At 37.1% G+C, this 26,704-nt stretch overlaps 2 protein-coding genes across 2 annotated transcripts; one reads left to right on the top strand and one right to left on the bottom strand.

Annotated features, from left to right (window-relative positions):
• Positions 1–13,325: 13,325 nt before the first annotated feature.
• Positions 13,326–15,819, top strand: LOC142981569 (uncharacterized). Its single transcript, XM_076127574.1, has 3 exons — positions 13,326–13,475; positions 14,270–14,717; positions 15,219–15,819. Exons 1-3 carry the CDS (start codon positions 13,386–13,388, stop codon positions 15,221–15,223), a joined length of 543 nt encoding a protein of 180 aa, XP_075983689.1. The 5' UTR covers positions 13,326–13,385; the 3' UTR covers positions 15,224–15,819.
• Positions 15,820–20,257: 4,438 nt separating this feature from the next.
• Positions 20,258–23,091, bottom strand: LOC142981741 (uncharacterized). Its single transcript, XM_076127838.1, has 2 exons — positions 22,925–23,091; positions 20,258–21,900 (listed from the first exon to the last, which is right to left on the bottom strand). The coding sequence occupies exons 1-2, from the start codon at positions 23,021–23,023 to the stop codon at positions 20,467–20,469; spliced, it is 1,533 nt and encodes a 510-aa protein (XP_075983953.1). The 5' UTR covers positions 23,024–23,091; the 3' UTR covers positions 20,258–20,466.
• Between the last annotated feature and the right edge of the window lie 3,613 nt (positions 23,092–26,704).

Raw genomic sequence — 26,704 nt, 5'->3', positions numbered from 1 at the left:
GTGACATATGAGGCCCTTTACAGTTTATACAACGGTATTTGGTAGTTTCGCAATTGTGGTGATTTTCCCCACATTTGGGACAGAATATTTTTTTAGTCGGGCATGAACGAAGGGTATGGCCAAATCTCCAACATCCGGAACATTGAGTGGTTGGAAATGTGTAATTTTCCACTTTGAACTTACATCCGAATCCAAGAACACAAGATGGTAAAGTAGAACTCTTGAAACCAATTCTAATTGTTTCAGAATTTATCCATTCACCGCTATCAGACAATCTTTTCAACCTTTTAATTGAAACAATATCGTATTCACACGTTAAATTTTCGATTATTTCTTTCTCTTCAATCTCTAAATCTACTTGTCTAAGTATTCCATACGATAAACTCACCTCATCAGTCATAGCAATCTTATATCCCAAGTCAATAAGTTTCGTACAATTCATTAACAATAAAGCGTCTTCTTTGTTTACAAAAGATATCAACACTCTATACGGTCCTTTATATTTCATTTTAATTATGTTCTGAATGCAATGTGATCTTAAAAGTTTCGCCATGCCAAACTGTTTTGGTAGTACTTCTTTAGAGGTAATACAAACCGTATAATTCTCAGAATTTTTTTCTTCCCAATTTTTTTCATTTGACACACCGTTGCCGTTTGAATTTTTTCGGTCTGCCCGCTTATGCCCTCGTATTACTGTCACAAATCCTTCATCATCCTCAATCACTTCTTCTTCATCTAATCGCCCTCTCTTCACCGCCACTGCTCGTTCACAAATACTCGTTTCCATCATCTCTTTAGAATTAACACTTTCATTTTGTTGTACTTCCCCCAATACTAAATCTTCCTCCATCAATTCACTTCCACTTGAGTCACAAAAGTTAATATTTTCTACTTCTTCACCCATAATAAAATAACATGATATTTTTTGTTGAGGGTAGAAAATAAAAAATGTCGCGAATGATCGTCACTACCGATCGAACGTATGCTCGCGTCGACTACTCACGCGCAACTGAAGACCCGAATTGTAATTTGGAACTTTTTTACTTTTATATAAATAAAATAATTGTAGTGTATTTGTTTGTTTTATTAATCTAAGGTGAAGATGATTATTTTTTCTGACCAATTTGGGCCATGGCACTTTAACTCCTAAACCTATTTAATACATACATACATAACATCATGCCTGTTATACACATAGGTGTATAAAATACACCTTTTACGCGTCAGGGAAATGCATTACTGCATGTCCCGCTCCAGGGAGAAAAGCGGGGTCTGTCGGGCTCTCCCGCCGGCTAGGCGTTCCGGCTAACTTGGGCATACCGACTAAAAACCTGACGGTGTTCCTTCAACAGTCACCATAAAGTGGCCAGGACGCGTTACCTGCGTTTCGCAATTTACTGTGCTAGTCCTACACTTAGCTATCATGGTATATGAATAAAAGTAACAAATACAATTGAAATTATTTATTTCATAGCAACAATAAATAATAATACCAAACAGTAAAAACAAAAAATCCTTCAGTCAATTTTCACCACGTTCGTTTATGAGTTGAACTTTCTTATTTTGTGTTAAAAAACTGCTTTATATATTCACCAATGGTCAGCGTCTGGATAGTTCCATTGTTTAAAACATGTATGGACTGATCGATGTTTTTTGTGTAGAAGTTTATACTCGGAGCAGCTAGCGCTACCCCAGTGTTGACGATCTCTGGTATCCCTGAGAACAAAAAAAAAAACAAGTTTCAAGTTTCATCTATACTTAATATTATAAAGCTAAAGAGTTTGTTTGTTTGATTGATTGTTTGATTGTTTGATTGTTTGATTGTTTGATTGTTTGATTGTTTGATTGTTTGATTGTTTGATTGTTTGATTATTTGATTGTTTGATTGTTTGATTGTTTGATTGTTTGATTGTTTGATTGTTTGATTGTTTGATTGTTTGATTGTTTGATTGTTTGATTGTTTGATTGTTTGATTGTTTGATTGTTTGATTGTTTGATTGTTTGATTGTTTGATTGTTTGATTGTTTGATTGTTTGATTGTTTGATTGTTTGATTGTTTGATTGTTTGATTGTTTGATTGTTTGAGTGTTTGATTGTTTGATTGTTTGATTGTTTGATTGTTTGATTGTTTGATTGTTTGATGGTTTGATTGTTTGATGGTTTGATTGTTTCTTTGTTTGTCTGTTTGTTTGTTTGTTTGTTTGTTTGTTTGTTTATTTGTTTATTTGTTTGTTTGAAAGCGCTAATCTCAGGAACTACGGGTCCGATTTGAAAAATTATTATCGAGGAAGGCTACGATCACGCTACGACTAATAGGAACTGAGTAGCAGTAAGAAAATTTTGACCCATTCTCTCCTATGTCAGCTAGTTATTGATAAAACTTTGTGTTCATTTATTCATTCATAGTATGGTTAATAGTATCTTTACTTAGTGTCAAAGTTGTTCGAGCTGCTCGAAGGCTTTTGCCATGGCTTAACGATTGTTATATGATCGAAGCGCGGAGACGTTCAGTTCAATTGCCACAATGCTGCCACCCATCTATAGAATGTCCGCGCCGAAATTGCTTATCCCACTGGTTTTCGGAGCGAGGAGCGGTATTTGAACGGGGAGTCTCCGTGCTTCGGAGGGCATGTAAATAGTCGGTCCCGGTTGTTGTCAATTAAGATAATAGAGAAACGAAGGTTATGTAAGATTTATGATATATTAATACGAATACTCACATGAGACACCCACGAACACGATAAAGAACAGAGCGACTAACTTTGTGTAGAACATGTTTGTGTCAGACAGTTGATGCTTGTGTGATGGCTGATTTCCTAATTTGTCTTTTTATAATAAATTAAATTGAGCTCAATATGTCAGAAGTATACTGATTCATTATTTTTCATGTATTATGGGAGTTTTCATCGATTAGGTATTATCTACTTACCTCAATGTTGAACCATAATTATGTCACTATCTTTTTGAATGATATTTTGTTTTGTTGAATATTTGATAAACTTTGTGGCGCAGAGGTAGTCAATGTGAATATTCAAAAAAATAAATTAAAAAAAATGGTTATCTGTTAATATGAGTATGTCAAACTGATGGTCACTATTCAGTACATCGCTGTTTTTAAGTAGCTTGTTAATCAGTATAATCTAGGAACAAGAACAAAGTATAGCAAAGTGACTTACAAATTGTTGTCAACTGAGACACATACTAGTTCCAACTATTCACAAAAAAAATTGCTGCTCCACTCCAGCCAAGCACAGCGTGAGCTACATAAGCTTTTAACATTCCTTTATAAATGGACTAGCTGACCCGCGCAACTTCACTTGCGTCACATGAGAGAGAATTGGTCATAATTTTCCCCGTTTTTGTAACATTTTTTACGGGTACTTTGCTCCTATTGGTCGTATATCTTTCTTATAGCCTATATAGCCTTCCTCGATAAATGGGCTAACTAACACTAACAAACAAACAAACTCTTCAGCTTTATAATATTAGTATAGATTTGAATCAGTAGTTTGTAAGATTAGGCGAATTTTATAACATCCCGAAATTCCGTAACGTATAAGGCAATATAAACAGCCCCTATTACCTACATGCAATACATTCGCTTATCGCGTTAATCTTCATAAATAACAGGCGCAATAAATCTTAAAATGTATTTTGAAAAACAATCCATACAACTTTTTAACCCAAAAAATATTATATTTTAAATAAGTTATCTTAGTAGGTAAATTACACAAGTGACTCAACGCGGAACCTGATCATAACACGACCTACTAACTTGATTTAGTAATATATACTATAATAATATGTAAAATCATTGTCGAGGACATTAAGATAAGAACCGAAAATATATTATACTAGCTGACCCACGCAACTTCGCTTGCGTCACTTATGAGAGAATGGGTCAAAATTGTCCCCGTTTTTGTAACATTTTTCACCCGTACTCTGCTCCTATTGGTAGTAGCGTGATGATATATAGCCTATAACCTTCCTCGATAAATGGGCTATCTAACACTGAAAGAATTTTTCAAATCGGACCAGTAGTCCCCGAGATTAGCGCGTTCAAACAAACAAACAAACAAACAAACAATCAAACAAACAAACTCTTCAGCTTTATAATATTAGTATAGATATTGTATTATTTTTAGAAAGGTCGTGTTATTATGTTAATTACTTCGAGGTCATTATTGATAACTTTATGACTAATATTGTAAATAATTGACTGCCGCTGTGGCGCAGTGGTTTAGGTCGCCACGCTATGCTACCATTGCGTCGGGAGGCCGTGGGTTCGATTCCCACTCAGAACAATTTATTTGTACGATTCACAAATAATTGTTTCGGAGCTGGTTTCTCTTTGTGTCCGTTGTTTCTATGTCTGTATAAGTCCATGGATAGAATAGTTTTTCAAATCGGTTTCGCAGTTTCGGAGCCTATTTATAACAAACAAACGAACAAACAAGCAAACAAAGACAAAATCAAAACCTTCCTCCTTCTTTTTTTCATAAAAAGAATTGCTCTTGTGTCGCGGGGACTTTTTACAAACATACAAACAACGGACACAAAGCACAACCAGACCCGAAACAATTATTTGTGGATCGCACAAATAATTGCTCCGTTTAGGAATCGAACCCACGACCTCCCGATGCAGTGGTGTTGGCGTGGTGACCTAAACCACTGCGCCACAAAGACAGTCCAGCTTTATTATATTACTAACCATCTTTGCTATCTAGGAATATAGCTGTAACTGCACGTTTGGCGCAGTGGTTTAAGTGGTCACTTCGCCACAATAAACGTAGCGCCTCGTGTGGTGGGTTCGAATCCCACCCGGGGCAAAAATTCATGTGATGAGCACGAGTATCTGTTCCGAGCCTGATTTAAATTTACCTATTTAAGTATGTATATAGAAGTATATAAGTATGTTTACCTGTTATTTGGTAACCATATACGAGCTCTGCATAGTTTGGAATCATATGACCGTGTGTGAGTTGTCCAATGATATTTATTTAAATTTGATATTTATGTATAGCGCAAAGCTTAGGTACATAAAACATTGCATGATTGCAAATACCCCGAAATTATCAGTGACTATGTAAGACCTGCAACAAATATACCCTTTATCATATAAATACAAAATGTCTACTACAGACACGTTCTCTGTTAAGTTATTCGCTCTGTTCTTCATGGTCGGTCTGTCTGTATGTCTTGTGAGTTTGTATTGAATGTGTGAAATTGTGTCCAACATCTTTTACTTGACTGACAGATTATTTATTAAAAATAACTTTACCCTACTTTGTCCTCGCCAGACATGATTCCTCTTGTGTAATGAGAGAGCTATTAATCCCCGGTTTCTGAGGTACACTCAGCGGTAGTTTGTCTATTCAATAGCGTTCAATCTCATGTTTAAAAAATATTTTGAATACATAAACTACCCCTAAATGTACCTCAGAAATCGGACATAAGTCTTTGACATAAGACTTTGCGCTCCCTCATAAGCGTCTTGCAAGTCTTCCAATTCTGTTGGTCGCGAAGTTTTAATTGTCAAAGTTAAATTAATCATTTAGACAAATTGTAAAATTTTTTTTTCGCCAGGTTTCTTACGACTTTAAAAAAGCATACTAAATCTTTTTTTTTTCAGTTACATGTTAAGAATACGACGACGTATATATAATAGGACAACCCACCCGTCGCTGGACCAGCTAAATAGGGAGGCATAAGGTACTGGGACGACGGCAACAATTTTCTATCTATACTATTATACTATTAATATTATAAAGCTGAAGAGTTTGTTTGTTTGTTTGTTTGTTTGTTTGAACGCGCTAATCTCAGGAACTTCTGGTCCGATTTTATAATTCTTTCAATGTTAGATAGTCCATTTATCGAGGAAGGTTATAGGCTATATATCATCACGCTAAGACCAATAGAAGCAGAGTAGCAATAAAAAATGTTACGCAAACGGGGAAAATTTTGACCCACTCTCTTTTATGTGACGCAAGCGAAGTTGCGCGGGTCAGCCAGCTAGCTTGTATAAATGGACCATTACTTATTAATGTTGAAAATTAAAGTTTTTGAAAATGGATGAAGAAGTTTTTTGTTTTATTCGTCTGTGTTTTGTATGATATAAGGTAAGCCACATATTAACATATAGACTATAAAGTATATAAGAGATGCAAACAAATATCTTTGAACAACTTACATACGATCAATTGATTAGTGTACTATAGCAACCAGACAACTGATTGACATACTTGTAAATAAACACAAACAAACACGTTAGAATACGGGAATTAACACGAACACGCATTTAACCTTAGAATGTATGACGTTTCGGCGCAGGTTGCACTCGCCGTGGTTGCAGGCTGACTAGTAAAATGCGTGTTCCCATTTTCTAATACAAACATTAAAATTACCTGGGTCAAATATGGCCAGCCGAAAAATACGGTGGAGTCCTTGTTAGTACTCTTATGTTAAACTTTTTTAACTCTTTTCTGTCCCACTGCTGGTCAAGGATCTCCTCGCGAGCAAGGGGCTAAGCCTGAGTCAACCACGCTGAACGAGTGCAGGTTTGAGACTGCATGCTCTCAAGAAATGTACTAAACAAATTTTTTTAATAAAATAAAATGATACATAATAATTACATTTAAGTTAAGGAAAGTTGTTCGTAATATTCGAGGTCAAGAAATAAATGTTACATGTTATCTATATATGTATTAATCTGCAACATTCGAAGTTGATAATACATCTGGTCTGATAATGAGTAGTATATATAAGAATTGATCCAAGGAACATCACACAAGCACCAACTGTCTGACACAAACATGTTCTACACAAAGTTAGTCGCTCTGTTCTTCATCGTGTTCGTGGGTGTCTCATGTGAGTATTATTGATTGTTTTCTTTAAATTCCTGTTTCAAGATCAGATTTGATCTCACAGAGATTTCTACAAATATACAAACAAAGATCCCAGATTTGTGGTTCATACAAATGTTTGCCTCACGGGTGGTATGACCTCACGACACGGAGATCCCATTAGAAAGATATTTCACACATACTAACCTCACAAGCATATATGATTTACTTTGACCCGTGGTCATTTGTATGTAAATAGTAGCAAGTGATATTGATAAGTAAAAATAAATTGTACAAAAATGAGTAGCTGCTGTTCTCGACTACTAACAAGGCGTATATAAATTGACGTCGTCTCTTTATTTATTAAATCATTTATTTTGCAGGGATACCCGGCAATACCAACAGCGGGGTCGCAGAAGCCTCACCTTGGTTCGGGGACGTCTATTCCGCACATGTAAGAGAAGACAATTCAGTTCGTACAGAGCACAGAGGACCCAACTATCGTATAAATCTGCAAAATGCTAACCTCGCATCAAACCTTAAAATAAGTATAGGAAACACAGGACCTTCAAGGATGGACTCCGGCTCTACATCAGAAAGCTAAAACCCGGCTCTGTACAATAAAGCCAAAGTTAATTTTAAAACAACTGTTTTATTTCGATTAAGTTATAAATAAATACAATTTTTAAATTAGTCTATTTATTTTACTTAAAAATGTTATAATACATGTATGATATAAATAAAAAAAAAACAATAAAAAAATATACATAATTACTTACAAAAAAACTCAATTACAGTGTTACTAAAACTTAAAAGGCAGGAAGAAATTAAGCTGATTCTTCGTGTCTTCATAAAAATACCCAAAACAAGAAAAGAGAGTTTGCTGTATATTAATAGACAACTCATACACAATCATCTTATCACAATCTTAGTTTAAGTACTTACATTATTATCTGACCCTCGACCGCAATGTAAATTGCGCTAACATGAATCAGTCGACTTTACTCAAGTCGAGAATCGAACCATTTATCTTAATGTCCCTCAGACAAAAGAAACTGGAGTGAAATAACATGTTCTTTCGTTAAGATTTTGTTTTGCATTAGATACACCACAATAATCTTACTCCGTAGCTGGCCGCTACACAGTCGTAGGTATCAGCTACGAAACGTAGCTGTCTCGTAGCAAGATGCTACGAAGATGTTTATATCTCGTAGCACGATAATAACTTGAGGTAGGTGAATGAAAGAGATAAAATATCGGTATATTAAAAATAAAAGTAGTGTTGTGTATCATCTTTAAGAAGGTACATGGCGTAAGGTGTGCGACTTACATTAAAATAACACTTTTTCTTCTTATCGTATGGTTAGTGATGAGTGATCAAAGATGTTCAAGCCGCCTGAAAAGCCCTTGCTATGACTTAACGTCTGTGATCCTAATTGACAACAACCGGGACCGACTTCTTACAAGCCCTTTGAAGCACAGAGACACTCAGTTCATATATCACTATGCGATCCCCACCTATAGAATGACCGCGCCATCGGTTGCTTAACCCACAGATCGTTTACCGACCGGTGAGCACAACTGGCGATGACCGCCTCCAGTGAATATTAGTTTGAATTACTTGTATTACCTTCACTTCTTTTGTTTGTTCTCCTCCATAATATGTCGTATTAAAATTTGCGTACAATCGTTATTTATTCCAAAAGGTGCTATACGATTAAATTGTTTATAAAATAACATCTTCTATACTCAAGGGAGTAATAAGGATAAGGTCAATGAAATACTCATGCATACATTTTTTTTTTTTTATTAACCCATATGACTGTGTCCCACTGCAGGGCAAGGGTCTCCTCCCAAACGAGGGGGAGGGGTTAGGCCTTGAGTCCACCACGCTGGCCAAGTGCGGGTTGGGGACTTTATACATACATATAATATATGTATAAAGACTATGCATACATTATATTTCACATTTGTTTCATTATTTGAAAGTAATTTCTAGAAGCTACATAACATAAATTAACATGGTAAAACCCAGTATCAATATAACGATTGAACCAGGAAAAATAATAAAAATGACTCAATTAAATATTTATAATATTAAAATATATATACTTACTATGTTATCTTAGTTCACGGGTCATAACTATGTTATCTGCGTGCCCTTCTGAACGTGTTAAATACACATTTTGACGACATTTAGTTGATAACACAATTATTTTTGGAAAGTAAAGTGAATCAATGATTTTTTTTTTGTTTTTGCTCTTGTGTCGCGGGGACTTTTACAAACATACAAACAACAGGCACAAAGTACAACCAGAACCTGAAACAATTATTTGTAGATCGCACAAAATTAAATAATTGATCCATGTGGGAATCGAACCTACGACCTTTAAAGGCAATGATATTGGCGAGGCGACCTGAACCACTGCGCCACGTAGGCAGTCACCAGTAACAACGTTCTCACGACTAAGCTAACAACAGCCGCACATATCGATCTCTCAGGTTAAGTCACGTTTTCCGAGGTTTGTCAGTGGATGGGTAACTATAATAAAAATACTGAGTTCTTCTGTGTTCCGGAAGACGTGTTAAATTGTGGTTCCCGGCTGTCCTTTCCAAAGATCTTTGACAATTGTTACTAGTAATCAGAAGCTTGACAATGTTACAGCTAGTCTTACCGAGATGTATCGTGCGATAACTCAGGTAACTGGGTTGTGGAAGTCCGATATGCTGTCGTTCCATGTAAAGTACTGGTATTCAGCAGCATCTGGTGAGACTGGAAGCTGACTTTAAAACACTTAGAAGAGATGCTAGGGTGATAACGGAGAATGAGATAACAAAAAAAAATCCACAATTACCGATTATTTAGTTGCTACTATTTCCGAATATCGACCTCCTTTTCAGAAAAGCTTTGGGATACATACTGCTAAAACTGGGCAAAACTAACACAAAACTAACAATCTATGAAATTCGTAGCAAACAGCTACAAACGATCTATGTCGTAGCAGTCTGCTACGAAGTAGTAGACACATCGTAGCAGTTTGCTACGAAGATGTTACTATATCGTAGCACAGTAATAACTTGTAAAGAGGTATTTTAAGGTATACCTCCGAAACCCGCGGAATATACAAAGACTTCCTACTATAAATACAAATACACATACGTTTCACCATTTACAATCTTAGTCTCACATAATAAGGGGCGATATCTTATATATAAAATTCTCGCGTCCCAGTTTTTGTAACCGTACTCCTCCGAAACGGCTTGACCGATTCTCATGAAATTTTGTGAGCATATTGAGTGGGACTGAGAATCGGCCAACATCTATTTTTCATGCCCCTAAGTGGCACTTTTTTTTATGGCAAAACAACGTTTGCCGGGTCAGCTAGTCTAATATATAAAATTCTCGCGTCACAGTTTTCGTTACCGTACTCCTCCGAAACGGCTTGACCGATTCTCACGAAACTTTGTGAGCATATTGAGTAGGTCTGACAAACCGCCAACATCTATTTTTCATGCCCCTAAGACGACGCTTTTTTTAATTTTTATGGCAAAACAGTGTTTGCCGGGTCAGCTAGTATTCATATAAAATAAACATGTCAATAAATTGCAGACTGCTATTGAACAATTCCCGATACGGAAATCGAACCCAAGACCTCGTTATGGGCAGTCTAATGCCCTACCGCCCAGACTACGTTTCTTAATTTTAGATGTACATTATATGTAACGAAATAAATGGAGAAAGGTTTCATTCAATTGTAAATAAAACAAACTTTTGAATCACTGCAAAATATTTATTAACTGAAAGTATTTATCGAGTTAATAGGTTCTATAGTTTTAAGGTAATATTTTACCTACTATCTTTGTTCCAACTGTGATTGGTCTTTCGCATTAGCGGATAAAGTACCAATCTTTACATTTAAATCACCACGTGTATTCACTTCTTTGTATTTCACTTCATATACAGGGCCCATATATATACTATTATCTGAGTTGTCTACGTTTAAAGACATTACGTAATAGTACGGTGTAGCTTCGACTCCAACATTGGCACCACCTGGCATCCCTGGAAACAAAATAAATATATTTTTTACGTGTATTTCTATCATTTTCTTATTACGATGAATGGTCAACCTAGTGTCAAAATTATAGAAGCTGTCTAAAGACCTTTGACGTGGTTTTACGATTGTTACCTTAATAGAAACTGGGTCCGACTTTTCAGGTCCCCTACAAAGTACGGAGATGCCCAGTTCAAATACCATTATGCGGTCACCCATCTATGGAATGATCGCGTCAAGGGTTTACTTAACCCACGGATCGTTTACCGAACTGTTAGCGAAACTGGCTATATTTCTATTCCGTTAGACAAAATTTATAAGTTATATTAAAAACTAGCTTCTGTCCTACTAAAACCTTTGAAAAAAAATTATAGTCTAACAACTTAGTACAGGGCTTTGTATGCAAGGTTCGCAGCTAGCAAAAGTATACAAAATACGGGCTCATGCAGCTGATTATAAATACTATTTGTCCATCTAAATATATATAACTCAAAGGTGACTGACTGACTGACATAGTGATCTATCAACGTACAGCCCAAACCACCGGACGGATCGGGCTGAAAGGCATACAGGTAGATGTTATGATGTAGACATACGCTAAAAAGGAGTTTGATCAATTCTACCCCCAAGAGGATGAAATAGATGATAAAAGTTTGTATGAAAATTCTAGGGCAAAAGATATATATAAGCCGAACGTTATTATATAATAAGGGTATATACTAGCCACGTTACCGCTTAGCCCGCAGACGCGGTCAAGTGACACACGTACACCTATATATATAGTGACAGACATGAGGAAAATATGCTGATAGGTACACATACATAAGTGTCGCGAAACTGCGTAGTTCGTACATAACATAGTGCGTAATTATTTACTTTCCTGATTGCGCATGTCTAAATTTGAACAAGTGAGCCAATTTGACTAGTGCTTTTAGGATATATTTAGCCTACCAAAGCCACATCATATTGCAAAGGTACTCATAGTTCGTTGCACTCATCGGTAGGTAAACGAACAGCGGTTTAAACAACCTTAGTGCGGTCATTCTATCATGAAAAAAGGACTGTTTTTCTTTAATTTATTTTACACTAGTTTTCCGCCCTCATCCTCGCACACATGTCATGTAATTTCACTCATTTCGGGAGAGAATTTCCAAAAATCCTTTCTAAGTGCCCCTCCACACTTCCATGTGTTTTTTTTAGTGTGAAACAAAAGTAAATTGTTTTAATGCCCGGAGTAAAACTAGCTGACGCGGCAAACGTTATTTTGCTACATAAATTAAATAAAAAAAATTGCGTCACTTATGGTATTGGCCGATTCTCAGACCTACTCAATATGCTCACAAAATTTCTTAAGAATCGGTAAAGCCGTTTCGGTGGAGTACGGTAACGAAAACTGTGACGCGAGAATTTTATATATTAGATTGGAAAAGGAAAGCATATAAAATAAATACGTTCTATGTTTACCGGTTCCATATCATATATTTAGAGCTTAAGGATAATAATTATGCCAATAATAACTTACACAAACCACTTTAATTATTGTTATAGGTTACCATAAATCAATATACTAGTTGCCCCACGCGGCTGCATATTATGCACTTCAAGTTTCATGTAGCTTTCGCTTCTGAGTTGATTGTTTTAAAACAAAGTAACCTATATTCGGTCCTGGGTATAGTATACTTTCTTCACGCTAAAGTTAAACACAATTAGTTAAGATTTCTTAATATATTTACTAGTATAGTTAGTTGGTTAGTTTTTCGGTCGGTAGCATATGCGGCTGCCGTGCGAGAGGTCTCGGGTTCGAATCCTGGGTCGGGCCAAAAAGTCTTTTCTGAGATTTTCTGTTAAGAATTTCTTAGAGATTGCCCGGAGTTGGGAAGTTGAGATCGAAGACCTCCGTGCCTCGGAGAGCACGTAAAGCCGTCGGGCCTGCGCCTGACCTCTCACTGGTCGTGTCGGTTATCCGTCCCACCAGACTATGAGAGTGATGGAATAGAGAGTGTACCTGTGTATTGTGCAAACACTTGGACACTATAAACAAAGTCCTGAACAAATGGCCAGTTTCAATGAAACTGACCGCCGTAGTCGTATATCGGCTAGGAGGACATCATCAGTATAGTTAGTCCTAGGCCCTTGCCATTACTTAAGGACTGTTATCTTAATTGATAACTACCGAGAACTAATTTTAACGTGCCCCCGAAGCAAGGACACGCTCAGCCTAAATACCACTATGTGGTCACCCATCTAAGGAATGGCCGCGCCAAGGGTTGCTTAAACCACAGATAGTTTACCAATTGGTGAGCGCTGGCTATGAGCGCGGTTATGTGATTTAGCCGCAAAGGTGTAACGAACAGACACACTAGTATATATTATTATATACAATATAAATGATATATAAATACAATCCTGTTTATAGGAGCTCAGTCATTAGCTTTCATTATACTAAACGTATATGTGTAAATATAAATAACTAAGTGAATTTTAAAAAATGGTTAGAATTTTACTCATTTTCATGGTAGGTGCATCGATGGTGGTCGGTGACCCTATCAAGGAAACCTGTACTGAGGAAATAGGCCAAGTAAGTAAATACTTATTAATTACTTTTACATAAGGGGGATATATATCCTTTATGATATATGGAATTAGATATGAGGTCATAATATCTAAACATAGTTTTATCACTGGTTATACTTATTTATAGACCTAATATTATTAAAACGACAGTACAGACAGTATAAAATAAATTTAACCCATTAATGTCCCACTGCTGGGCAAGGGTCTCCTCCCGTAATGAGGGAGGGGTTAGGCATTGAGTCCACCACGCTGGCCAAGTGCGGGTTGGGGACTTTGCATGCCCTCAATAAATGTATTAAACAAATTTTAGGCATGCAAGGTTTCCTCACGATGTTTTCCTTCACCGTTGGAGCATGTGATAATTATTTCTAATACACACATAACTTCGAAAAGTCATTGGTGTGTTGCCTCGGGTTCGAACCTGCGACCACTTGCGTGGGAGGTGCCAACTTATACCACTCGGCTATCACCGCTCTCACAATTAAAATAAAACTAAAAAAAATAAAGACAGTCTGTAATTCAGTTACGCCTTTACGAAACTGAACTGGAGAATGGTGAACGCCCAGAAGACCGCCTTTTTAATTTTACCCGAAATGCGAGTATAGCAACGTAATTAAGCTAGTCCTTAAATAAAAAAATAACAATAATTCGTTCTCTATGTTTACATGTACATGTACCTAAATATAGAAAACGAATCATTATTCAGAACATACATAGATAAAATAATGCCTTCTACCCATAAGGATAGGCAGAGACCAGAGTACACATATTAACATGCATTACATTCTTTATTCACAGTTTGGAGAAAAAATACAGATATGCCGCAGAGTCGGTGTTATTTCTAAAGATGGGGGACGTTCTAAGACGTTTGTGAACACTACTCGTACAATCATCACTGGTCCAGGCGACAACATCAATCTACACGTACGAACAAACACTGTCACAAAAAACAACGGACTTTTACGAACTGTCACTACCGTAGTAGACAAAGTAAAAGATAAATTTAATCAAATAAAAGAACGATTTGAAGAAACCGTTTCAGGAAAGGATATTAATGAAGAAGATCTTTATAGTTCTATCGAGGTAGACTCAGATGAAAGCGCTGAACGAGGTAGCCGAAACAAAAATAATAATCGAGGGAAAACTCAGCCAGATAATAAAGCCAGGAAGACACCAGTTTTTAACAGAAGGAAAGATGATGAAGATTTTGTTCGTGTACCGAAACGTGATGTTGAACAAGGAGAAGGTAAGCAAGGCGCCGTCATTAATGGTGGACTGGTTGTTAATGATAAGGGCCTTTTTATTAAGCCTGCTAATAAAAATAAAGGATTCAAGTAGATATTCACACTGGTGGTTATATCTTATAACTTAGTACAGGGCTTAGAATGCAAGATTTATGTAGATTTTAATTCATAATCTATACAAATATTACAAAGCTGAAGAGTTTGTTTGTTCGTTTGTTTGTTTGAACGCGCTAATCTCAGGAACTACTGATTCGATTTGAAACATTATTCAGTGTCAGATAGTCCATTTATCAAGGAAGGCTATAGGCTATATATCATCACGCTACGACAAGTAGGAGCAGAGTACCAGTAAAAAATGCTACAAAAACGGGGAAAATTTTGACCCATTCTCTTTTATGTGACGCTAGCGAAGTTGCGCGAGTCAGTTAGTATCTTATAACTTAGGACAGGGCTTGGCATGCAAGATTTATGTAGATTTTAATTATAATTCTGAATATTTCCAGAATAACGTAGCTGCATCAAAGGCCACTCTCAGCTGCATACGCCTGAAGGCCACTGAATTTTGTATACTTCCACTAGGAATGAACTTTGCATCCAATGTTCTGCACTAAGTTACTGGACTATAATAGAATCAATAATTTTAAAGAATGAGGAATGTTACTTAAATTTCTTACATAATTAATCCCGCAATCTAACTTAATGTGATTAACCAATATCTTGATTTCATTTGAAAATTCTGACTCGGTTCGTGCAAAGTGTTATGGACTTTTCTGATTTATTTTAGAATATTTCTCGATCATAAGTTTGGTAACGTGGCAATAGGTTTGTCGTCTATTTCATTGGACTAACATTGTTTAATGTCAAAACATATACTGATATTACTGTACATATATCATACATCTACATATAGCCTTTTGGTATTGGCGTGATGTATTAGAAACAGAAAAAAAATAATATCTTATAGTTATTTTGCCTCTTCGTATCTTATGTGTATGTATGTATTAACGTTTAATATTAAGAATAATAATTTCATTGTTACATCATCACTATTTAGCAGTAGATTTAAAGTTTGTATTTTATTTTCATTAAATAAAATATTCAAAACATTGATGTGTTTTCTTTTACTCGAAATGGCAAAACCTCTAGTTATTTTTTCTGATAAAAACAACTATGGCGACATTTATAGTTGAAATTGAAACAAACTAATAGAGTATATATTTTTTAATAAATAAAAATATCTTAAATTAAAACGTATTGAAATCAATCTTATGAGTTGCGAATAGTTTTGACGAGGGCTTCAAGATCGATGCCTGAGAGGTCCAGAGGCTCTGTCTGATTGTCTGTAAGAATATTATAGATTTTGGCCTGGTTGACTTTGTTAGTAGCATCGTCCACGTTCAGCTCCATAAAGACCACGTGTGGAGGAGCAGCCTCTGCTACCCCGCTGCTGGAACTACCAGGTGTCCCTGGAAACGACACGGTATTAACTACTGCTTCCTTTTATTACGAAAAAGTACCTATATCCCAAGGGAAACGTTTGGTCATTTACAATATTAATCCTATGTAATAGAGGGCGAGACGGTTTCCAAATACTGGGCACGTTACCAAACTTCTATAAATATTCTAATATGAATTAGTAAAGTTCAATAGGACTTAGCCTAACCGCTAAAACATTGTTGATTATATAGTAAAGCATTAGGGGCTAGTCAGCGTGATATTACAGAAAAAGAAAGAACAAAACACGTTTATTGTATGGGGCCTAATACTTAGATATAGCAGCAACGAAAATACATAATTTGTAAAAAAATCAGCTTACTAGCTATTACGGTTTTATTAGATACACTCTGGTGGCAGACGGACAGGCAGATAGCGGAGACTTAGTAATAGGATTCCGTTATAAGTCTTTAGGTACGGAACCCTATTATATCGACATCTCTTTTAAAAAGTTACGGATCTGCCGTTATTTTTAAAAAGAACATTCACAACTCTACCCTTGTAATATTACAAATAGAGTAATACTTACATGATACACCCAAAAATGCGGCAAAGAATAAAACGATTAACTTAGCGAAGTACATGTTTCTGTCAGACAATTGGTGCTTGATTGATGTACCAGTTTATACACAACGCTTTATATATCCAAATATAAACACATAACAACTTAATCAGAGGAGTGCTCGGGTTTTTCTTATCATTATTGAAACAACGCATCAAAGTTAACATATGATTGAAGCCTGACCTGACCTCTTGAGATATATTTTTATCTTTCCGAATATAAGTTATTGTTCTTTGTCTCTTGCAAAGTGGTAATTCCAAACTGATTATTTTGTAAGAGGTTATTATGTCGCATCGGTGAGTAACAATATACGACGGTTTAAGTTATCTGACCTATTGGTTATAGTGATAACAAGAATGCCTAAAGCCTTTAACATGCGACCTTTGTTCCACTTTTTAAGATTTAAATAAAAAAGGATCCTGTTCTAATCTAGGAAAGCAAATTATGAAACCATGTTAAGAAACATTCATTTATCGGTTTTTTAGGGTAGGTTAAAGGTAATCTTACAAAATACAGCCGTCCTGCGTACGAAAAATGTGGTTCCTTCCACCCCTTCTAACATGCGTAAAAATTAGAACGGACATAGCGCGATTACGTAAAGTCGGTACTTTGTAGTATCGAGAGCTTAATATTTAAAGTGTACTCTAAAAATAGTTACTACGACATCAGCTAGATGCGCTTAACCGAATATCATACGATTTTTTTCGATAGCTAGCCGGTTGTCGGTATTCGATAGTGGTAGAGAATCGCGGTACTGTTTGCAATAACCATGCATTTTTACTAGAATTAAGTTTGTAGTTTGAACCCGAGGCAACACACCAATGACTTTGCGGAGTGATGTGTATTAAATTAGAAATAATTATCACTGGCTTTAACGGTGAAGGAAAACATCGTGATGAAACCCTGTTCTTTATCACATTTCTAGTCCCCAACTCGCACTTGGTGAGCACCCGTGGAACAGTCATGGACAAAAAGATGTCGTACTGTTGGGAAACTATGTAGAATACTTATTACTATAATATATCGATCGATGCCCCGTGGGGTACGAGAGGAAAAAGTACATGCAAAACTACTTAGTTATTAATAGAGATGAATATTTTCAATTATGATTGTATGACAGTCAGTACTTTTGCTTCATTTCGAAGGAGGCGCTCATAGCCAGTTGTGCTCACCGGTCGGTAAACGATCTGTGGATAAAGCAATTCTTGGCGCGGTCAATCTATAGATGGGTGACCGCATAGTTGAAAACTTGAATTGAGCGTCTCCGTGCTTCGGAGGTCACGTAAATAGTCGGTCCCGGTTGTTGTCTACTAAGATAACAGTCATTAAGCCATGTCAAAGGCCTTTCGGGAGGCTTGAACAACTTTGACACTAGATTGACCAGTAACCATGCGACCGACTAGAAGAATAGAATTTCGAAGTCGGCGGCTTCTTATTATATGCATCCAACTTTGTAAATAGTACACAAAATAGTTGTACTTCATAGACATCTGCCTACACCGCCTGTGAATCAGTCGTGATGTTTTAAAGAGAATTCTTGTAGAGTGTGACTGTTAGGTACTCTTAAATACAGTAAGACTAAGATGAAAGATCCCAGTACAACTTCCGCTGCGTATTTGTTTAGTTCACCCCCCGTTCCTGAGGTACCTTTAGCAGTAAACGGCCTCCGTGGCGCAGTGGTTTAGGTCATCACGCCAATACCATTTCGTCGGGAGGTCGGGGGTTGGATTCCTACACGGAGCAATTATTTATGCGATCCACAAATAATTGTTTCGGGTCTCGTTGTGCTTTGTGTCCGTTGTTTGTATGTTTGTAAGTCCCCGCGACACAAGAGCAACTTTGTCTTGTAAAACAAATAAACAAAAGAAATCATTGATTCACTTTAATTTCCAAAAATAAAAGTGTGTTAATAACCAAATACTAATGTGTTATTAACACGTTCAGCGGGCTTATCACGTATCTCAGTTGACAGCGGTATATTCCCGGTGTCCACCCCCTGCTTGTCCACCCCGGGTGGACAGAGACACAAATCTTTTAAAAAGTTCTCGGTGTCCACCCCTGGGGGACAGTGAGAATTAATTTTAAATTATTCCCGCTGGCCACCCCGGGTGGACAAAGACACGAGTTTCATATTACTACTCTCGATGTTCACCGCCGGTGGACAAAGCCACTGCTTAAATAAACATTCTCAATGTCCACGCTTGCTGGAATTGGGTGTAAATAATTATAACAAAATTAATTAAGTAGGTACATAGTTTAATCATATTATCAACATCTTTTACTTTTGCAATCTTCACAAATAATTATCACAATAGGTATTAATCAAAGTCACAGATAAATCTTTACATCCTCATCCTTTCTAGAAATAAATCAGTATTGAACTACCTATCGTGTCTTTGTCCACCCGGGGTGGCCAGCGGGAATAATTTAAAATTAATTCTCACTGTCCCCCAGGGGTGGACACCGAGAACTTTTTAAAAGATTTGTGTCTCTGTCCACCCGGGGTGGACAAGCAGGGGGTGGACACCGGGAATATACCGTTGACAGCTAGTATACGTTAAATCTATGGTCACTACTCAGTACATTGCTGCTTTGACGTAACGTCCTAATCACTATAATCTAAGGGAGAAAACAATGGACAGCATAGTGCCTTTTAAATGGCTGTCAACTGAGATACGTGATAGGCCCCCAGAAGGGCATCTCGGAGATAATTAGTTATGAAAAAAAAAAACGCTTTTTAATAGATAAACTACCTCATTAGTCATTCTCTGATTTCCGTTATTAAATACAGCAGCTAGCACTCATTCACCACGTGACCTGTAACTCGATGCTCTCCCGCTATCGACTGTCGACAACCAACTAGCTATCGAGAATTCCACTGCACGTTTGGCGCAGTGGTTAAAGTGGTCACCTTGTGTGGCGGGTCAAATCTCGCCCGCGACAAATATTGGTATGATGAGTATTGGCTCTGAGCCTGGTTGTAAATTTATCTATAGGCATAAGCATGTACTTCGAAGTATATGTATATTATGTTTATCAGTTATGTAATTATCATAATACCAGCTCCGCTTAATTTGTTATTAAATGACCGTGTGTACCTAAGTTGTCCAAATATTTTTTTTATTTGATATTTAGTTAGTCTATTGAAATGTGTTTTTTTTTTGCAAACCATCTGTTTCTTTTTCAGAAGATGCATTTATTTTTTAATGTGTAGGAGGGGTCAACCCTAAATGTAAGATTTCATTATTTTAATTTTACATTTTTAGGCCTTAGCTTGCAAAACAATAGTAAATTGACAAAAATGTCAACAGACACTTTCACAATTATAATTTTCTATTTATTGATTTAGACAGAATTTAGTTGGTTATTTTATTAACTTAATCCAAAATTAATTAGACAAATACAATATTTTTTTACCACAATTACGTAATACTGAAATGGTAAAAAACCGCACAAAAAGACGAATGATAATATAATTAAACCAAATTGTACTTTAAAACATTTTTTTATTTAACAATATTACATACTTCACATCGTAGTACAAGGCAGCAAGATATCATCAATTCTCTATTACCAACTTTAATACATTTCACAATAATACAGAAATAAAATATACTGAACCTTAATACAAACGCATTAAAGTTGAAAATTGGAACTTGGACCATTGCAATTCGGTGCGACACTTTATTTTATAATTATATACTGTTAGGATCTAAATACGGCACCTCGGGTGGCTGACTACTGGCACTGGCGGGAATTAAATGAACCCCGTCATTATTTACAAGTATCCCTCCATCCACATACACTTGCCCTGCAGGTTTCGTGTGAGGAGGAGGATGTCTGCCTGTTTTCACATTATTTGTTCGAGCCTGGTGAACGTATCGCTCTTGTCTATCCCTCTGGTTTCCAGCATTTTGTTGATACTGATCTTGATAACCTTCGAATGAAGAAGATGGTTGACTCGGGCCATTCTGTTGATTCCTACCTTCATTGTTATTACGATAGTTGAAAGTATTAGGCATCGAATTAACTTGATTACGCTGCTTGTTCCAGTTGGCTTGTGATTTTCTATTTGGTACCACGGTAAAGCCGTTGCTATCGCGTTGTCCAGGTGTATTATAACTTTGCTCACTGTTATGACTAATGTAGATGTTTACGGGTGGGTTATTAAAGGTTACTGAACTTGAAGAAGCCGGTCGATGTTGGGGAGATGTGTGTCCATTATTAGGTGGGTTAAAACTATCGCTAGCTGAGCGGCTCACTTGCGCCATACGCCTTTTTATTTCTTCAGCCGTACTGTTTAACTTCACTTCGACTGCTTGCAATTTATTAATGACAGTCTCTTCTACAGTCGGTTGATCAGGATACAATGGTGAGTTTTCTGGTAGCCTGTCTACTGCTTGGTTTCCTCCCAGACCCCCTTGCCCATTCGGACGTTGCCGTCCCCCCTGCTCATGAGGACGTGGTGCCTGGTTGCCTTCCCATTGTCCCTGCCCATTGGGACGTGGTGCCTGGTTGCCTTCCCGTCCTCCCTGCTCATTTGGATGCTGCCATCCTCCCTGCCCATTAGGACGTGGTGCCTGGTTTCCTTCCCGTCCCCTCTGCCCATCAGGTCGTGGCATTTGGTTTCCTTGCCATCCTCCCTGCCCGTTAGGCCGTGGTGCCTGGTTGCCTTCCCATTGCCCCTGTCCATTAGGTCTTGGCGTTTGGTTTCCTTGCCATCCTCCCTGCCCATTAGGATGTGGTGCCTGGTTACCTCCCCATTGCCCCTGCCCATTAGGACGCGGTGACTGATTTCCTTGCCATGCTCCATCACCTCTCTGGTGGTCTTGCGAACCTCCATGCTCATCAGGATAAGGTGTATGGTTTTCATCCCGTCCTCTCTGGCCATCGGGTGCCTGGTTTCCTTGCGAATCATGTCCACCTGGGAACGGCAAATTAGAAGACAGAGGCGGAGGTCCCGAAAAGTTGATTCCGTCCTTAACACTAACTTTGCCAGGAGTATGTGCGTTGATAGGCCTGATCGGACCGGTGACGTATGTGTTTGTAGTATTTACGTACGTCACTGTTTTACCATCATCTTCTAATTTGTATCCAATATTGCGGCATGTGTGCATCGTTGTTCCGTACTGTAAACAAAGTAAAAACAATATAAGTTTTACAATAACTGACTACACATTACAATAAAAAATAATCTGATGTTTTTTTATGAAAACAAAACGACATAAAAGGTACCCTATTTCCAAACGTCTATTATCTAAAATATTGTTAATTATCGGGCAGAATGGTTATCATATTTTTTTCTTTTATAACAGCTCTGTCAGTCTCAACTGAATAATATCCATACTCTGCGTAAACACGTACATTGTGTGAAGTAATTAATTGATGATAAATAAGCCTCTGTGGTCCGACCGGTGCGATCAAGTCTCGAGTCGGGCAAAATATTATTGTTTATTAACCCGTGAATGGCTGCTCCGTTAATGAGGGAGGATTAGGCCTTGAGTCCACTTTTCTAAAGAACTCTCAGGCATACTAGGTTTTATCACAATATTTTCCTTCACCGTTAGAATAAGTGATATTTTTCCTAATACACATAACTTCGAAAAGTCATTTGGGTGTCTCCTCGGTTTTGAACCGTCACCCACTTGCATGGAAGGTATTAACTTATGCCATTTGGCTTTCACTGCTCTATAAATATCCACAAAGTATTATTAGTCTGTCTAATTGATATTAGAAAATTTCTCAATAGTAGCCCAGAGTTTAGTAACGTACCCAGTATATAGCAAGAAGCTCGTCCCCTATTACAACGGACTAATATTTTAAAAGGAGAAGTGCAGGTGTCTTTTATTCATAATTGCTTACAAACACGAATAAGAAACGTACGTACACAAAATCACGGATTTTTCCCATAGAGGTAGGCAGATACCAAAGAACACCACTTGCTACGATCCCTACAAACTTCTCTTGCTTCATTGACATCCATACATCTTGTCTCACAAGATACATCAATATGACCGAAACGTCCCTCACGTCTAAAAATGACAATTTGGATAGATAAACATAGCTAAATGTGCCTCAGAAACCGGGCATAAGTAGTCCTCCCTGTTTAAAAGCACATGATGTTATAAAAAATATACATAAAATTGTACTTACATCGCCTTGTCTCTGAGTGCAGGTTTGCTTAACACCAGGGTACTGAGACGCCATCAGCGTGCCAATCACCGATAACAGTACAGTGGCAAATAAATTCATGATGAAGTCTGCTAGTGCGACCTCGCGCACACTACTTCGATCATAAAATGATTATGCCGCTCTTGAAGTCAAACTTGTAATGTTTTCGTTTGAGAAGTAAACAGCATTTATATATTCCAAATTGATGACTCACTAGCTCATGTTATTATACGTGTAACGAACATACATGTTTTAAATAAAGATAAACGACCTACTTGACCTATCGCTGATAAAAGAATTGTACTGTTTTAATTTCTTTACTTCGAATTCCAATAGGTTAAAGTTAAAATGATAGCACAATCTCAAGGAAATTCCCAATATTATCTATGTATATTGTATAAGTTCGTGAATGCTTTTACCGCGCTGAAGCAACCGCTTTTCGCCGTTAACAAAGTTAGTCCCATGCAATAGGTACGCATCCGTTGCGCAGTGGTTAAGGTCGTCACTACGTCGGGAGGTCGTGGATTCGATTCCCACACGGAACAATTATTCGTACGATCCACAAATAATAGTTTCGGGTCTGGTTGTGCTTTGTGTCTGTTGTTTGTATGTTTGCAAAAGTCCCCGCGACACAAGAGCAATTCCTAGTGCGGGAGTTTAGTTAGATTTTTAAAAGAAGACAAATCAAAGAAGAAAAGAATAACACAAGCGACACACAGCGGTAAGCACTCGGATACACAGATATTGTACAATATTAATATATTGTACAATTGTAATCTGACTGGTTGTCAGACTTCAAGCTACTGACTATTAGTAACGATTAAATAAAAATATTTAACTGCACGTTTGGCGTAGTGGTGTGAGTGGTCACCTCGCCGCAATAACCGTAGCGACGCGTGTAGCGGGTTCGAATCCCACCCGGGATAAATATTTGTGTAAACAGCACGAGTGTTTGTTCTGAGCCTTTATGTTAATTTATCTATATAAGTATGTATTTAGAAGCATATACATATATAGGTATGTTTATCAGTTGTCTGATTACAATAGTACAAGCTCTGCTTAGTTTGGAATCAGGTGACCGCGTGTGAGTTGTCCAAAAATATAGAAATATTGATTTATTGATAACGATAGACAGGAGTCGGGACCCACAATTTAACGTGCCTTCAGAAACACGAAGCAGCTCGGTGTGTGACATGGTCACCTATCTATTGATCAACCTCGGCGACGTAACTTAAACTAAGAGATCGTTCCGCGCGGGTCCTGTTACTTAGCCACGAGTTCATCTGTGGATATAAAGTCAGATATAAAAAGACTAATAGAACCTTCCCGGACTTTGTGATCAACAGTCGTATACGCTACCAACAAGTCCACAGCGGCATTTAAATTACTATTCAAAGTTAACCCATTAATGTCCCACTGCACTAGTGGGCAAGCGTCTCCTTCCGTAATGAGGAAGGAGTCAGGCCTTAAGTCCACCACGCCGACCATGTGCAGGCTGAGGACTCTGAATACTTTCAAGAAATGTGTTAAATAACTTTCAGGCGTACGATGTATTTATTCACGATTAGACTTAGTGATAATTATGTCTAATACACATATAACTTAGAAAAGCCTTGGGTTCGAACGCTCGACCACTCGCATGGGAGGCGAATGCTATGACCACTCGGCTACCACTGTTAGTTAAATGATGACTATATATAGAAATAGATATCAAGGGAATGTTTCTATTATATTACGACGAAGTTTTAAGCTTGGTGATAAATAATAGTAGGTATTATCATGTTTACACGATAACTTGGCGGGACAAACCCGGCACCAATTTACTCAGTAGCTATCTGCAGCTCGGCACAAACTTTAACCTTTAAGATATTTTTTAGTAAGCTACCGTTATTTATAAATACAAGATAATTGTGTAACGGCGCACTAGCACAAAGTTGTTGCAACAAACATGTTCTCTGTAAAGTTAGTCGCTCTGTTCTTCATTGTATCTTTGGGTGCTTCATGTGAGTTTTTAAAGCTTTTTTTACTATGTTATTCAATGATAAATATCTTTGGTAAACACACATCATCTTTAACGCGATTTTCTATATTCTGTACGAGCGAGTATCGAGTTAGACTGTTAAAATGTACTGCAAAAATAATACTTATGGCGTCCGCTAGGGGGGCTGATCGAATTTTCATATAACAGTTTTTAATAGCTATTCGACAGTGGTAGAGAATTTCGCTACTGATTTTAAACGATGCAGTGCTTATTACCGATCAAATTCATTGTACCAGTAAAATTCTAATAATAATTAAGGAGTTGATATGAATTATTATTAATGAAACTGTCTAGTTTTAGGGAATGCATAAAAACTCTTGCTTAAAACCACGTCCACGTGAAAATATTTTCCGAGGTAGAATATATCTTAAATTGTCTTAATCCAGATTTAAATCTGAATTCTCAAAATCTATCTAACGGATTTTCAAGCGATTCTCAAATATGGATAGAGTAGTTTTTAGAAAAGTTTTATTGATAAACTAGTTAAGGTTTTGTATAAAATTACTTTTTGAACCCGAGTGCTGTCGGGACAAGCCTATATGACTGATAATTTGTTTTTATCTCCAGGGTCGCCAGGCAGCCCGCCAACTGGGGTAGCAGACGCCGCGCCATGCTTCTTCATCATCAAGATCAACATCGACCAATCAGTGAACAACGTATATAACGGCCCCGTCTACAGACTATACTTCAACGATGTTACCGCCAACAATATCAACGCGCTCCTAGGCAATAGATTATATTAATTTATTTGTAATTTTATTTAAATTAAAGGCTGTTATTTATACGTTTATTATTTAAATGGCTTTTGCCCGCGTTGTTTGTGACTTAGGACAGGATTTTCATACAAACTTTCATCCCCTATTTTGTCCCCTTGGGGTAAGAATTGATCAAAATCCTTTCTTAGGGTATGTCTACGTTATTTATTTATTTATTTATTTTCGGTTCACCAACAGATATAACAGTTATACATAAAAAGGAGCACATAATATAATTTATCCTTAAATTAGCCTACTGTATATCTAATTACAGGTAAACACAGCATGCATTTTTATAACAAAGCTACGTTACATATTGGGAAATGAGACTTAAAGTTAATTGATTACATTTGTTTGTATGAACTAATTTTTACGTAGTAACTATTTTATTTTATTTAAACAGCGTGTAAATGTTGTCAATGTGTCCGAGTGAATATCATTGAGGTCGCTATATTCGTTAACTAACTTAGATAACCGTGAAAGAGGGGAAGAAGAACCAAATTTGGTTCGGCGGAAGGGTGGCATTAGAGGTGTGATGGGTTTTCTTGGTGTGCTACGAGGAACTCGAAAGGAGATTTTACTTAATAGGTTGGGGCAGTCAATTTTATTTCTGAGTAATTTGAAAATAAATCTTAGGTCAAGGATATCTCTCCGTTTTTCCAAGGACCATAGTTTAAAGAAAGCTAGTTTGTCGGTATAAGACTTTCTTTTTAACATGTTGCCTTTTGTGAACCCGAGGAAGTTTATGAACCTTTTTTGGACGCGTTCTATTCTAAGAGAATGTGTAGCAAAGTGTGGCCGCCACGCTACACTACAGTATTCGAGAATACTACGAACTAAGCTGCAGTACAAAGTGACTTTTGTCTCTATCTTCCGAAACAATTTAGTGTTGCGAATCACAAATCCCAAAGTGCGTAATCCCCTTTTAATAATACTGTCAACATGCGGTATGAAGGTTAACTTACT

Source organism: Anticarsia gemmatalis, chromosome 20 (genome assembly GCF_050436995.1).
Source record: "Anticarsia gemmatalis isolate Benzon Research Colony breed Stoneville strain chromosome 20, ilAntGemm2 primary, whole genome shotgun sequence".
Taxonomy (NCBI): Eukaryota; Metazoa; Arthropoda; class Insecta; order Lepidoptera; family Erebidae; genus Anticarsia; species Anticarsia gemmatalis.
The sequence above is the reverse complement of the archived record's forward strand: the minus strand, read 5'-3'. Positions and strand labels throughout refer to the sequence as shown.